The 15,471-nt window shown below is 38.4% G+C and overlaps 1 protein-coding gene across 1 annotated transcript in view; it reads left to right on the top strand.

The window, feature by feature from the left end:
• Positions 1–8,287, top strand: part of rnf207a (ring finger protein 207a) — a 33,509-nt gene extending 25,222 nt beyond the window's left edge. Inside the window, exons 14-19 of the mRNA XM_074674964.1 lie at positions 1,978–2,155; positions 3,463–3,648; positions 3,872–3,923; positions 4,010–4,127; positions 5,442–5,537; positions 6,917–8,287. Of these exons, the coding sequence (XP_074531065.1) occupies positions 1,978–2,155; positions 3,463–3,648; positions 3,872–3,923; positions 4,010–4,127; positions 5,442–5,537; positions 6,917–7,061 (775 nt within the window). The 3' untranslated portion in view covers positions 7,062–8,287. The remainder of the gene's footprint in view (positions 1–1,977; positions 2,156–3,462; positions 3,649–3,871; positions 3,924–4,009; positions 4,128–5,441; positions 5,538–6,916) is intronic.
• Positions 8,288–15,471: the final 7,184 nt, after the last annotated feature.

Below are 15,471 nucleotides of genomic sequence, written 5' to 3'. Positions count from 1 at the left end.
AAGGAGCTGGTGTAAAGACCTCAGAAATGGAGCACAGCGATCCCCTTTTCTTTGTCTAAAAGCAGAGTCTGCTGCCTGCCCTCTGACTCAGCTACAGTTGCTTGTAAAGAAAAGATTACAGTCACATGTGACACAAATTTCTGAGTCCAGTTTTCTTGGGCTGTAGCAGAAATGGGTTTTTCTTCACGTTATTACACTGAGGAACTCTGCACACATAGTTTGGTCTGTCACTTGCTGTGCTCTTGTGTTAAATTCATCCTCCATTACTCTCTAAGAGCTCCTTCCCCCACTCCTTAGCCTCTTATTCTGGATGGAAACTGAGCAGGGATTGGTTTGGTTCCATCTGGCCAACTCGTTTTTTTTCTTTTCTTTGAATATTTTACAAGCAGAAGTAAAGTTTTTCAGCCAAGTTTTTCCATGCAACTGCTGCTGCTTGTCTTCTTGCAGTTTGTTTAATTGGTTGTGTTGGGAAACAACCTGCATGCTCAGAGGACTCAACAGTCATATATGGCTGCCTGAGCGGGATGTATTCACATATAGGTAACTGTTGACTGGCCTCAGGCTGTTATGCTGCTCCAGGCATGAAGCCAAGACTGTGGTCCGTCTGGAACAAAGATAAATGTGTGTTTATCTCACTGTGATGTGGAAACATACCTCAACACTGCTGCTGAGGGTGATGGAGAAGTAGAGTGATCTGAGAGGCAGGGACCTTTGACACACAATGTATACACACACACGCATATAGCCTTCATTTAATGAGAGTGTTATGCTGGGATTAGGATGTCTCTCGACCCAAGATGACCGGCTCCAGTGACAAGTTTTTGAATGTTTATGAAGCCAAACCATACTGATTCCTCTATTTGACCTAGAACATTAAATGAGACCACCATTTTTATGTCTATAAGTTTACGGTCCATATATTTATCATTAAGGTTTAAAACTGCTGTTGCAGGGTAGGTGCCAGAAGGAAAAGGTTTTCTTTCACATTTTCTTCGACAAAGCTTCTTTGTTAAAATAAACTAATACCTGAGTTCCCACAGCTTTAAAGAGGTTTTATTTCACCCTTTAATTTTTTAAAGTAAAGTTAAGGTTGAATAAGGTTGATATCAATCATTTATGTGTGCAAATTTTAGCAACATTTGGTAAATAAGTGTGAAACTTTTTCCAGTATCTTAAGTTTAGGCTGAATGAAAATTACGGCTGACGAACACAAGGTTCACTCATTTTATGACATCACTAATTGGTGAATCTCTGTGTAGAAACATTGTGTTTTGTTCCTCGTTGCTGTAAAAACAATAATGTTAGTAACAAAATGTCAAAAACATCAGCCTGAGATAAACTATTAGTTTTTAAAGGTATAGCTCATGTAAGTTGTCAGAGAAACGGTATAAAGCTTGAAAATTGGCAGGGTACCCCTCTTTAAGTGAAGCACCTAGCGAAACTGTAGCTGCACTATATACTTAGTGGTTCTGTTTGGTTCATTTATTTGTGGTTTTATTCATCACTTTTTTTAAAATTGATGTGTACATGGGAATATTCAAGACCAGGGTTCCTCCTGAAGTCTTTCACATTATAAAGTCAAACAGACCTGACTAGTTGTAGTTTAACTTATTCACAGATGGGAAATCAAACGTTTCCATACTTTAAAACAAGCATGTAACATCACAGTTTAGGGGCTTCACACTGAATGCAGACTTTAAATCAGTTGATTCACAAATGTCCAAGTAAGCCCTCAGTCTGAACTGGCCAATCAGGAGAAAGTGGGGTCATCAGGTGGGAGGTCTTAAAGAGATAGACTTTCTAGTATTATGCAAAAGCAAACCATGCAGAGAGACTGCAGAGAGTAAATACAACATCTGAAATAAGTGTATCAGGGCAGCTTTACAATGAGGCTCCAATTATCAGGACTAAGGGCAGAAGTCAGCTGGTGGAAATGTTTTATTGATGTGAGAGTTATTATTTTCTCCCTCCCCTCAGGCACCAGTCCCCCCTGTCCGTTTCCTGCCGCTCTCCCTCCCTCAGTGAGATGCCCCTGGGCTCAGTGCTTGGGCGAAGGCCCACCTGTCACCGAAATATCTGCACCAAAGTCCTCCTGGCCGAGGGGAGGGAGACACCTTTCACTGAGCACTGCCGCAACTATGAGAACACGTACAGGGTGAGTACTGTGTGTTGTCAACATTTTACATCACTACCTGATGCTTTTAGCCAGAACAAGAGTTCACGAGGTGTCCGAGGAAACTACAGACATGCTTACAATCTCTCTATTTAACTTCTCAATAACTTCTCTTGTAAGGTGCCACATATATCATTTTTATTTACAGTGCTGCGAGGCTGCACTAAGGAACAACAGTGCTTTGTGTTGGTGGTGTTTTAGACCATAGTACAGGGCCTCACTTGGTCCTTTACTTGTGACCATCTTAAAGTCAGTTGTGACCAACTTTTTGGAAGAAAAGGTGGAATTAGCAAACTCAGAAAGAAAACATTTATTCAGGTGATTTTTAAAAGAGAAGTGTACATCAGTCCTCTTGTTTTGTATCTTGTGAAGTCACCCAAAGCTCAAGCAATGTCCTCCAGTTTCCTATTTTGTCCAATGAATAACCTTAAACAAAAAGATGCTTTATTTATTGCCATTTTTTATGGTAGGTTTTAAAGAATGGAGTGGAGTCTTGAATTAAACAACTTATCTCTGCTGCATAAGTGAGTCATTGAAGTCATCATTGCAAGAGTAGAAATTTGATTAAAGCTCCTGTGAGGGCTTTTTGGGATTGTGCTGATTTGGCGCCCACTGTGGAAAAATATGTATCTTGTTTTTGCATAACTTTCAGGTTTGAGACCTAATTTGATTATTTGTTGTGGATAATGTGGAATGAGAATCCTTGAAGTGTGCTTTAGATGATTTGAAGTCCTCTGGCACCTACCCTGTGGCAGCAGTGATATGCATTAAATATAATCTTCATATAATAACAAGTCTTGTTGGAAATGGTTTGATTTTGCTTTCTTAGGTTACAAAGAGGCATCATGATTGATTTCAGTTTTTTTTTTATTACCAGATGAAAATTTATCAAGGGTGCTTTAAGCTGTATTGAGTCCCACTATTGTTGATATCACATAAAAACAAGCTTGGATATAATTAGTACTAAAATAATTTCTTGTCAGGAAATATTTTTATCTTCGCATATTTTCTTTGTTCGATTTCCAGAGTTATTTGTGGGAGTCTTATTTTGTATGAATGTCAGTTGGTGCTTCTGCAGACCCCGTTCCTACTCTGGTCCTCAGAGTGAAACAAAAAATAGTCAGCAGCCTGACTCCCCACAGAAACTCATCCTCAACCTGTCGAGTGGGCAACACGGTTTTCACACTCAGATGCACTTCACCAAGCAGCAGTACACTCCACACCTCCTGAGTATCATGTCTTATGTACTCTGTGTGTATATGTGTGTGTCTGTGTGTGTGTGTTTAAAGACTTTCCAGACAGAGATTCAGAGTCTGAAGGACCAGGTCCAGGAGCTGCATCGAGACCTGACCAAGCACCACTCAATCATCAACACAGATAAAATGGGAGAGATCCTGGACAGGTCGCTGCACGTTGACAGCCAGATATCTGCGCAGTACTCCACAGTGGAAACTATGAGGGTCATGTTTGAGGAGGTGCGTCAAGTGATACCTTGATGGGATGACCTTCAGTGTGTACCTGCCTCTGCAGGCTGCATCAGACAAAAACATTTCTACTTTTGTCCTCAGTCAGAAACTTCAGCTGCATACTAAAAAGACTTTTCACACATCTCACTAGAAAAGTAAATGGAGAAAGCAAAGTGATGCTGTGTGATTATGATTTATTTAAAGAAAATAATCTGACTCTTTCTGCTCACAGGTCTGGGATGAGACCTTTCAGAGGGTCACGAATGAGCAGGAGATCTATGAAGGTTTGTCTCTGACAGCACCAAAGGTCTGTTTTACATTGTTTTATTGCTGTAGTTTAAACTCACTTTCCTGTGTTTATGGATTTTAGCTCAGCTTCATGACCTGTTGCAGCTGAAGCAGGAGAACTCTTACCTGACCACCATCACCCGACAGATCAGCCCTTACATTCTGTCCATCGCTAAAGTCAAAGAGAGACTCGAGCCCAGGTATTCAGCGGAAATTTTCATCTCATATAGGGATGAACTTTACCATATTTACATTGCAACCATTTCTTAAGAAGTGGTATCCTCAAATCTAGAGCTCATAAAGTCTTATTACAGTTTAGCAAGTTGTAAGTGGTGCCAGTGTTATCAATCTGCAATGTCGTTGTCATATTTTCTATCTTTTTTATCAAAGTAGCGACCAAATATTTATACCCTGAGGGATGTAGGCCTGTTTTCAAGACATACAGCATAGTTTTTTTGTTGAAAACAAACTTAAGACAAAATTTCACCTTGATATGTGCTGACAGTTAGCGCTGGTGATGAATTTTAAAGCTAAATGGTGCAGAGAAGTGAGCAGGGGCTCCAATTTGTCAACACTGAAACTCTCATAATACTAAGAAAAATGAAAACTTGGATGTAAATCAGTGAACTAACAACCCACTGAGACTGTAGTGATGTTTTAATTGTTGTGACCAGATTAGATTCTCAACCTCAATTTCAGATTTGCATTTTAACATTTTCTAACAAATCTTTCATTCCCTTGAAAGCTCTGTTTTCCTCAAGAAAAAAAACTTTAATTTGAGCCGACAAAAGCGTTAAATCCAGGCACTCCCAAATTCATTTTTCATTGTCAACAAATCCCATTAAAGACCAAAAAACAGCTTACTCCTCTGCATCATGGAGCGTCATTGATGTCAGGAAACAAACCGGCTCTGAGCTCCATTGTTGCTCTAGCTGACATGTTCCTTCATTACCGTGAACATGGACACTGAGGTTTATCTCACCTCGCTTTCACAAACACTGTTCTGCTGCAGTAAATACTCACTGGAGCAGCAAATTTCTATCAATCTTTGGCTGAAAATAATCAGAAAAAAATGCAAATATTTTCTGCTGTTTGCACGATGAATAGCAAAACCTGCAAGCTGTTCATGTAACATAAACCCTCTCAATAATAAATAACAAATCTACACATTTATATGATTTTAGGGTACATGCAACACATAGACTTGAAAGTGTCTTTAAAATTCAAACCACTTCAGTTTTCTTGAATTGTTTACTTACATCACTTTACTCTTTCTGTATAAGTTGTTGATGCTGCAAGCTCCAATAATTTCTCAAGTTTTTGTACTTGGATCAAGTGAAGAACCACAGTTAGATTAATGAGCCGAGTGCTGTGGACCTAATTTGAAATTCAGAAGCATTCAGGGATAAAAAGAAAAAAATCACAACACTTTGTAGTTAATTATCTCTATATTCAATTTGCTCTTCAAGTGCACTGAAAACTTATTAAAAGGTTAAAATGTGTTTATTTCTCAGGTTGCAGGAGCACAGAGAGGACCAGGACGACCGCACAGAGACAATGCTGAAAATTTATGAGGACGTCAGCATGGTCCCTAAAGATGGTCATGACAGGTAAACTTTTTAAAACTGTGATTTTTCTGCAGTTAAAAGCTGGTCCCAAGAAAAATCAGTACATTAATGATATCCAAGACTGCTTTCTCATCTTTAGCTCATTCAGCTTTTGCACAGACTTTGTCAGAATTAATGATGCATCTGACGAGTGCCTTAGGTAGCTTAAGGTTACGATTAAGACATGAGTAGAGAGTATCTGTCTAGATCATCTTAGGACTAAAGTTATTGCAGTTTTCATGCTGTGTTGATTCTGCTGACCCCTCTGGACAAAATCAGTAGTGTTTTTTTTCTGTATGGAGGCTGCATTTCTCATGAGCACTGTCATCCACTGGGTAAGGATATGACACTCGCAGATCTTTTTTAAAGTTTTTTTTTTTTTTGGCTTTTTATGCTTTTAATTGGATAAGTGGACCCAGTAAGAAACAGGGCAAGAGAGGGGTGTGGTGTGGTAAAGAGGCCATGGGCTGGATTTGAACCTGAACCTCATGAAGCGCGACCTACACCACTGACAGACCAGATGATTCTGATGAAAAATAACATTACAAAATAAAAAGACTATTGAGGAAAAGGACATGATGAAATAAGAATTTTCTTTGTAAAATCATTTTGTTTGATAAATGTTTTGAAAATAAAAAATGTTTTGTTTTTATTTAAGTATGAAATTGTTAAAATAACCATTGTGAAATATGTAATTATAGTAACTCGATATTAAAGAATAATAAAAAATATTTTATAAAAATATTATCTCATTTTAATGACCATATTACATTATTTGTCTGTTATATATCAAAATGGTATTTTGTTCTATTTTTTTTTTTTTTTTTTTTTTTTTTTTTTTGAATATGAATCTTTTGGGGGTCCATAAAAAACAAGCAAATATCAAGGTGGTTATAGAAAAAACACTGCCCCCATGTGCTTTGGAGGGGTATTGCAGACCAGTGTGGACAAATTGAAGCTGGAGAAGGTAGTGCTTATGGCTTTATTGGCCACTTCTGGGCAGGGTCACAGAAGTATAAACCATACTTTTTAGACTTACCCGCGTGCAAATGCATCAAGACCACCTTGTCTCCAGGGAGCACCAAAACCTTTACAAATCAAAGACTTTCCACACAGCTGTAAACACAAGTGAAGATGATTATCTACACAGGTTGTAATTTGTGCAGTTGAACATTTTTAATTGCAGGTCTTGTTAAATCATTTAGTCTTATATTTGTTACCATATAAATCCAGACTAGCATTTTTGACCATAGGTAATGCAGAAAATTAGGCTAATGATGAGGTTGAGTACATCTGGTTAAAGTACATTATGATCAGTCTTTCCTGTCATAAAACTAACTTTTATGATCTCTGTAACTTCCTCATTTATTCTGTCTTGGCAGTGATAACCAGACGTGTGCCACAGAGCAGGACAGAGACAAGAACAACAGTCTGCTGATGCCAGGGGAGAGCTCTGTCAAGACGAGCCGCCCGTGCAGGCTGAGGGTCTCCACAGAGACCGCCAGCAACAGTGAGACGCCTTCATAAACACTTCTTATTTGTCCCTCTCACCCCTCCTGAGCTGCTGTGTGACTCGATTTAAGCGTAACGAGCCCAGGAGGGGATATTTCCTCCTCTGTGTGGAGCTGTCTTCATGGATGGACACTAACTGGACGTATAAACATGGAGATCAAAGCTCACAGCTGTCTGAGCGAGACATGAGGAACTTTCTTCCTTTAAGAAAAGATCATAGAGACTATGGTGTTATAATTTATAAGAGTCTGTCTGTGGTGTGGCTGGTAAATGATAGAAATAATCTAAAGGTGTGAATTGTTGCTTTTCCTCCAGTTTGTGTGTAAGTGCTTTTTCTCTTCTCCATTTATTGCATAAAACCTAATTTTTTGGAGTTGATGGATGATCGCACCGCTCCGATCCCCCTGAAGACTGTTGAAGTGGTGTGACGGCACAGATGGGACACAGCTAATGTAATGATGTGTGTGTCAGCGTAGGTCACATGCTGATGTATCAGTCTCCTAAAATGAGGACGTCTCTTCCAGGATGGTGCAGATTTTTTTCTGCTGTGCAGTTCACATCCACCCTTCAAAGACGGAGAGTTACAGAGGTGTGTGAAAGTAACTGGCCTTGGTTTAACCTCGATCTCCTGCTACTTCACTTGACTCCACACTCATCCTCAGATCTCTCTGTCTCTGTAAATAAATATATATATGTGTGTGTGTGTAACTGTTGAAAATACGACATTTATTCAAAAATAGCTTCTCACTTCCATTTCCAAAAGTTGAAAGAAAAGATCTAAACTTTTCATGTGCTCAGATCAGCTAAACTTCACCCCCAAGCTCAGATGTCTGCTGTCACAGAGCAGTGTTCCTCAAGCAATTTTAAAATAACAATTTTAAAGAAAACTGAGTTCAATGGTACTAAAAGATCACAATAACTTTCATGTCAATCACAAACGAAGCAACATGAATTAAAGATTAACATTTGTGTGTTAAATTCTGAATATTAGCATTAACATCTAACAAAGATAAACAGATTTTCATACTAGCAATTAGGCCCTAAGGTTAGATTGCTGGCTGTTCACCCCTTTAATTTCAAGATTGAAGCCTTTGAGATGTCTTGTATTTTGTATGTAGGAATGTCTGTGCTGTCTTTTGTAGCCAGGACACTCTTGAAAAAGATATTATAAGTTACGTCCTGATTAAAGAAACTTTGATTGTGTGAATGTACTTGGGCCAATTTTAAGTAACTGAAAAGCCTGAGGCAAATTCCCACCTTAGTGGACAGGAAACATTTCTTCTATTCTCTTGAATAAAAGTTTCATTTGGTCTCTAAATTAAAGGTGCATTGTGTTGTACTGTGTACTGTGTTGTGACCATAGACTGTATATAGAGTGGACAGCGTGGCTCCGCTGTTTGCCATTGTACGGTTTTGAAGCTTAAATTCCCCCATTACAGGCGCAGCCATTGGTAGTTGTTGTGCAGCCAGTGTCTGCGCAGTAGAGACTATGAGGGACTCAGAGAGAATCTGAGTCCCCCCCTCGTGACATATTTTACAATCCCTGAAAAAAATACACAAGAACGGCAGCTGTCAATCGTCATTAAACGTGACGTAAAGCCTCATCTTTTACCTCTTATAACTAATGAAAAGGAAACTTTTTAGAGAAAGGAGGACATGAATACAAAGAAGCCAAATGATATCTTGAAATCACCACAACAATCGGACGTGAGAAACATTTCTACAAGGTGTATTAATTTTTTTAAGTTTGACCACAGCCCATCTGGAATGACTTGAGAGTCCGATTTCTTGACCTACGCCCAGTCACCTGGGGGGGCAGTTTTTGTGGCGACCTCACTTCGAGCCAAGCAGGATGACATCTATTTATTTTTTTGTTTTTTGTTTTTTTTACAGTCAATGGTTGTGACAAAGAACTAACTCAAGGACCCAAGCCCATGACTCAAAAGTTGCAAAAAGAGAATCTAATTGAGTAAAAACAAAAATACAATATATACAAGAGAAGTAACAACAAAAATTCTCATATACTGAACAAAAAAATTTTTAATGGAGTGAGTGGACTGAAAATCTCAGAGCTCAGGATGACCACACATCGTAAGACACGATGAACAGAAAGGACAAAGGGAAACTGGCTGTTGTGTGTAGTATGTGAAAACCAGCAAAATCTGCAGTATGCGGAAAACTCCCTGATTTCCTACTTATTAGGGAAATTTCTCAGGATGCAAAAAGCTATTTTACCTTGTATACTGTTTCCCCCAATGTTCTGCACTGATGCTGTTCATCTCCCCTTTCAGTTTATTGTAGGCCAACACCCAAGTTTAGATACATTACTGCCACCTACTGGATGGGTTTGAGTTACAACTACAGTACAACAACTATAACATTAGATCGTCCCTCAGATACAAGTGAAGTGATGTGGAAAAATCATGGGTAAATCTTCTCACTTTGAGTCATAAAAGAGGAGGTAGTAAGGAAAGGACCAAAACCACACACACACACAAAATGTAATAACTTCAAGGTACTGTGCAGTGAAATATAATAACTTTTCTCCACCATCTCTTTGCATATTATCAACTGAAATGTCAAGGTGAACCCATTGTTTGTTTTGTCCATTCATGACAAAGTCAAGAATATATCATTATATATTCATCAGCTGCACTTCTGCTTTCCAAAACTGAAAACCAGCTCAGCATAGTACAAAACAGTCATACTACATTCAGAAGCAGTAGGCAGTGTGCAGTACCTACGATCTACTACATATGACTGTGGGAAACTGAAACAGACTATAAGCAGGAAACACAATACAGCAGCACAGAACAGACAAACTAGAGATGGCTGTACAGAATTCTGTATTTTGTGGGTGACAGCTTGTTAGAAGATGATAGAAAACAAAAGAGTGGTTGTGTGCAAAAAAAAAAAAAATTAACACTGAAAGAAATTTTTGATGGTTAAACTTGACAGATGGAGGATCATACTATGGATGCATCAGATTAGCTTCTTGTCCTTGAAGTCCACCATCACTTGTGTGTACTTTATTAACAGAAAGGGTGCGTAAGAGAGTGTTTCCATCCACAATCTGCTAAATATCACTAAACAAACCAAATTTTAAACACTGTACCTTTAAGAGGCTAAAAGATGTGTCAAGAGAAAGGCACTTTCTGAATGAATTTGTGGACAGAGATGAGGAGGCATAAGCCTAAATCATTGATTTGTTGGAGAAAAATCTGCAGTGATATGATGTTTTTGTTTGGTATATTTTCCTCTTTCAATACACATCAGTGTCATCCGCATGATTTAAAGCATTTGCCCCGCAGGTTCCTTTACAACCTATCCATTCCTCTTCCTCCTATATACACCTCTTATTTAATCTCACTGGTGCTTTAACTTGACGCCGTGTACAAACTGACAGGAGGTGTAACAGAAACATATTTAGACTTCAAAGGCGAAGGAGCTGCTTTAAATCAGTGGAGATATTTAAATGTGCGATGATATCGGGAAATAAATTGAGCTTCTCTGAAGGACTTTTGGCAAGAAAAACAACCTTTAAAAGAAGAATGTGCACAGGAGCGATTCAAGGTGAAAGCGTCCCACCTAATACGAGCACAGAGACACAAACGGCCCACATTTTCAGCCCATTTCCTCGGCACAGCTGAGGACAATAATGAGGAGCTCAGGAGGAGAAGGTTATTTACATTACACAGCTCTAGTGCATTTGTTCATAACCGGCGCTTTACGGCAAATATTGGGGTCACGTCGGCCTCCAGGAACAGTCGTTCTCTGCAGAGGTGTCAGAAGTGCACATTCATTAAAAATACATTTGTGACAGCGGAGTAACAAATGGCTGTGCCTGTGCTCTGGTTCATGTACTCCCTCCCTGCGGTCATTCATCATCTGCACTCATCGAGCCACCAGGTCCATGTTCTCTGTTCATTATTCTCTCTTTCTCTCACTCTCTGCTGTGGAGGAGAGAAACATCTGAAGGTTACTTTACAGTGAGAAGTAAAGTGTGTAAATATGGAGATTAACTCATAAAAAAAGACTTCTCTTAATGCCAGTTAACTCAGATCACACCCTGACTCCCTTTTTCTAGTAGCGGGTCACCATGCAGACACTTACAGCTAAATAAAAACCTCCAAAAATCTTCACCCCACAACAGAGACTAACATTAAAGGAAAAATAAAGATAAAATGAAACTTTAATGATCTCCACTGTAAAATTGGGTCACTATGGAAATAAAAGAGTGTGACAGTAGGAATAATACAATTAGAGCAAATAGAGCGCTAAAGAAAAAACCCACAAACGACTGCATAATGAGGACAGAAATACAGTCATGAGTCTTAATTATGCTGCACAGAAAAACTGCAGTTGTCACGTGGACAAAGAACTTCATTTGGCTCCAAAGATTTTGCTGACTTAAGATAGATTCACAGGTTAACATATTTGCATGGATTATAATATTTGGACTATGGATTATGGTTTTTAAATAAAGCGTACTGGAGCGTTGGAGATTATTAAAGGAGTGGAGAGAAGGAAGCTGAGTGGAAAATTCTGATCCTGTATTCAAAGAGATAATTGGGTTGTCTTTTTAAAAGCTCCTCTTGCAAATAAATAATATTTAAAACAAGTTTGAAGGCTTTTTGTTTCATGAGTTAATGTGCTGCAGCTTGAGGCAGCATTACTGAGTGAGACTAGTGAGACATCCTCTGTTGAACAAACATCTCATTTTGAATACTTAAAGCAGGGGTGCCAAAACTTTTTCAAAAAGGGCCACATTATATATTATTAAAATGTCTTAGGGCTAAATGACTTATTTATCAACTCTGAAAGTAACATATAAATAACTGTAGTAACAGATTATTTCTTTTGGGAATTTCTCATCACTAAGTGTGGTCAAACATCCTTTTGTCTGTATTAAAAACTTATGAAATCAAACCTCACCTGTCCATCAATTATTTCTTGATATCAGATCAGTTTTCTGCAGTGTTAAGTGCTGCATAAACATCAGCAAACTCTGCTTATGACCTTATGTTCTCTATTAGGGAATGATAATGAGGAAAATATCTCAGAATGCTTTTTGAGGCAGGATCATATGGAAATGAGTTAGGGCCACACACACACAAAAATAAAAAATAAATAAATAAAAACAAATAAATAAATAAAAAACTTCAAATTTTGAAATTTGAATTTTTTTAATCACATTTTTTTCTGAGAAAAAAAGTCAGAATTCTGAGGTTTTTTCTCAGGAAAAAATAGTAATATTTTTATTTATTTATTTATTTTTATTTTTATTTTGTAATTAATTAATTAATTTATTTTTAGTGGCCCTAGCCCCTTTTTTGGATCATGATCTGGATTTGATCAGGATTGTTTTTTTCATATTTTTTCTATTTTGACCTAAAAACAATATTTTAAGCTCTAAATATTTTTCTATCCTGTACTCTGAACACTTTTTCTGCACCACTTTTTTTTCCTTAGCTGCTTCATGTCATAACTTTAATCTCATCTTGAGTCCTCTAACGTGATTTTTAAACTCCCACATTTTCACATCATGATAAATTAATTCATTTAAAGACGTCAGCTGTAAGAGTTGTTGAGTTTCTGCAAAATTTACAGCGCTTTAGCTTCATACATGTAGCCTATGCACAGTCCAAATGTAGTTTAGTGAGAAGTTACTAAATAGACATTGGTTTTGTTTGTGCACCTGACAGAAAATATCAAAGTACACATGATTCAGAACATGATTCATTGAAGGTCAGTATTTAATATGTTTTAAGATGGAAGCTGGGGGTGGTATGAACCAGATCTTGGATCATGACTGATCTCCAAGGTTGACTTCTGAAATCAGATTTTTAAGCTGAAAAAAGTCAAACTTTTATATTTTTTGTGTTTACTTGTTTCACTCCTCTCCTGCACAAACAACTAACGCGCTGTCTTTCCCGATGGGAGTTGTTTTTTGCCCCCCTCTCTGCTGACTGCTCTGGACTGGAGGGTAATTGGAATCAATTTTGATGCCGTTATCGTCTGTGACAGATGCATGAGGCGGCGGTGTGAAAAGGTTAAGGGTTGAGCGAGCCATCCCAGGGGGACTCTGGATGCCTGAGGCATAAAAATGTCATCCCAGAATCTATTTCACATCTGAACTCTGGTTTAATCTCTGAGGGCCTTCTTAGCATGACTGGTCTCGTGTAGTTTTCTATCAGTTAGTTAAAGAGCAGCTCCTAGAAGCAGCCGAGGGGTCAAATGGGATGTAAGGATGGAGAATCTTTAAGTGTACCGTTTTTTTTACTAAGGTTTTCCCATCCAGGAGAGGGATTATTAGATATTTTCAATTAAACATGATTAATGATGTATATGTCGAAAAATGTCAATAATCTTTATCAGTCACTGACCTCATGCTGTATAATTAACCCTGAAGTCAGAGCTGAGGGTTTAATTTGACCCCAGCAGCTCTGAGGGTCAAGATTTTACTCCACTGCTGTTTCTCATGTTGTATTTAGTCAAAAATGTTCAAGTGTGTTATGTTTTTCCTTTTTTTTTTTTTTTTTTTTTTACATGTTTTTTTTTTTAATTGGCTTTAAATGTGATGAATTCTGTCCTAACTCTCATTCAAAACACACCTGGTGTCAGTGGTAGACATCAGGTAGCCAGGCCAACCATGGCTGTCCTCTGTGACCCTCTGATGCATTTTGCCTCTTCCCATCCTCCAGTTCCTTTTAGGGATAATCTAACTGTAGTCAGCAGGAGTAGAACCTGGTGAAATGTTTATATAAAATCTTCAAATCAATTCAACATAGAAACTCAGCACACTCAAAGAGACAGCTAATTGAATGGGCTGCAGAAGCAATGCATACGATTTTGAAGCTAGCTACTAAGTACAGATATCAGAAGAAGTATTGGAAATCTTTCACTTTCACCTTTCATTCATTAGATAACTATGATGTTGAGTAAAAATAGTCTAAAATGCCAAGTTATTACTTTGTGTCTTATTATAGCCCAGTTAAAGATATGGGAATGGATCTTCTGCATTGTTAATGAAATGAATTCAACCCAAGGCATCAGAGAAAAGCATGTTTTGTTAGTTTCAGCTTCTTTTTGCAGATGTAAAATAAAACTTTTACTGAATGTAAACTAAGGCCCCGTTAACATGACAAGGTTTCATCCGAAAACGCTAAACTGCAGTGAAAAAAAATCTGCGTTTACACGGAAATGCCAAGGGACTGAAAACGCTGTAGTAAGCATGTCAGGCCTGTAGATGGTGCTATAACTGTCTTGTCCAGAAGCCACTTTTGGTAGATCCGCACCAAAGCAGAGTTGAGCCAATCATCTGGTGCATTGGTTGTTACTAAGTGCAGAAGTGGTGCAACAGATGCACATTTTGTTGAAAGACAGTCAGCAGATTCAGCAGCACATGCACAACACGGCAGTCTGTGAGGATTGTAACAACAGTACTGTCGTATGTACTCACGCGAAGCGCACCACGATCACATTCACTGAAAATGCCAGCTTACTGTTTACACAGCAATGGTGTTGGCAGCGTTTCAGGAAAATTCTACTCTGGAAGCCTTTTTCAAAAATTGCATTTTAGATGGCTAAAATGCCTTTTCCCTTAATAGAACAGAAATTTTGTGTTTCACCCCAAAACCATTGTTGTGTAAACAGCCCCTAAATTATGTCTCCCTGACAGACAGCTGAAATACACCAGATGCATCTCCAGTCCGTCTGCATCTCAGATAGGTTTCCATTCAAGTCAATGAGTCAACTTACACTGGATCGACTCCATTGAGATCCAGCTGCTAGACTGGTCTAGGTCGCAGGTAATACACAGCCCTCCTATTTCTTCAAAATGGTGAAGCTGTGATGCGTAAAGATAGTAGTGCACAAAAACTACCTAAAAGCACCCAGTGACTTTCAAAATAAAACAAAACTATGCTAAAATCAGATGGTAGCTTTAAGCTTGACTATTACAACCAACAGTCATAATGAGTGGAGCCAGACCAGGAGGCAACAGGTTTGAGGTTTTGCAGCCCAACATGAACAGAGAGAAGCTTATCAATGGAGTAGAAAGAGCGGGAACTCCACAGTCTCGCAACTCCAGCTGTCTGTGAGTCATGCAGCTTCCTGGATTGAACATGCAGCGGGTGTCAGATGACAAACACAATCAACATGTAATGGAGCAGAGCTGGACTGCAGACATATCAGGTGTATCTGAGGTGTTAGGAGTAAAAATGCAAGACGGAATGATTGCAGAGGTGGAAAAACACCAAAAAAAAAACATGGCTGTTGCTCCAAAATAATCTGAGCCAGACTCTTGTTACATTACGTACACAATATGTAAGTAATTGTTTGACCCTGAAAGAAATCTACCTCTGTTTTCAGACAATTGTGGTCGTTTAATGCTGTCTCTGCATCGCATCAAGTAAAACTATAA

This window comes from Halichoeres trimaculatus, unplaced genomic scaffold (assembly GCF_033239565.1).
Source record: "Halichoeres trimaculatus isolate MK-OKI-2021-1 unplaced genomic scaffold, fHalTri1.1 fHalTri1_scaffold_1, whole genome shotgun sequence".
Taxonomy (NCBI): domain Eukaryota; kingdom Metazoa; phylum Chordata; class Actinopteri; order Labriformes; family Labridae; genus Halichoeres; species Halichoeres trimaculatus.
Note: the sequence above shows the minus strand (reverse complement) of the source record. Positions and strands in the feature narration are given on the sequence as shown.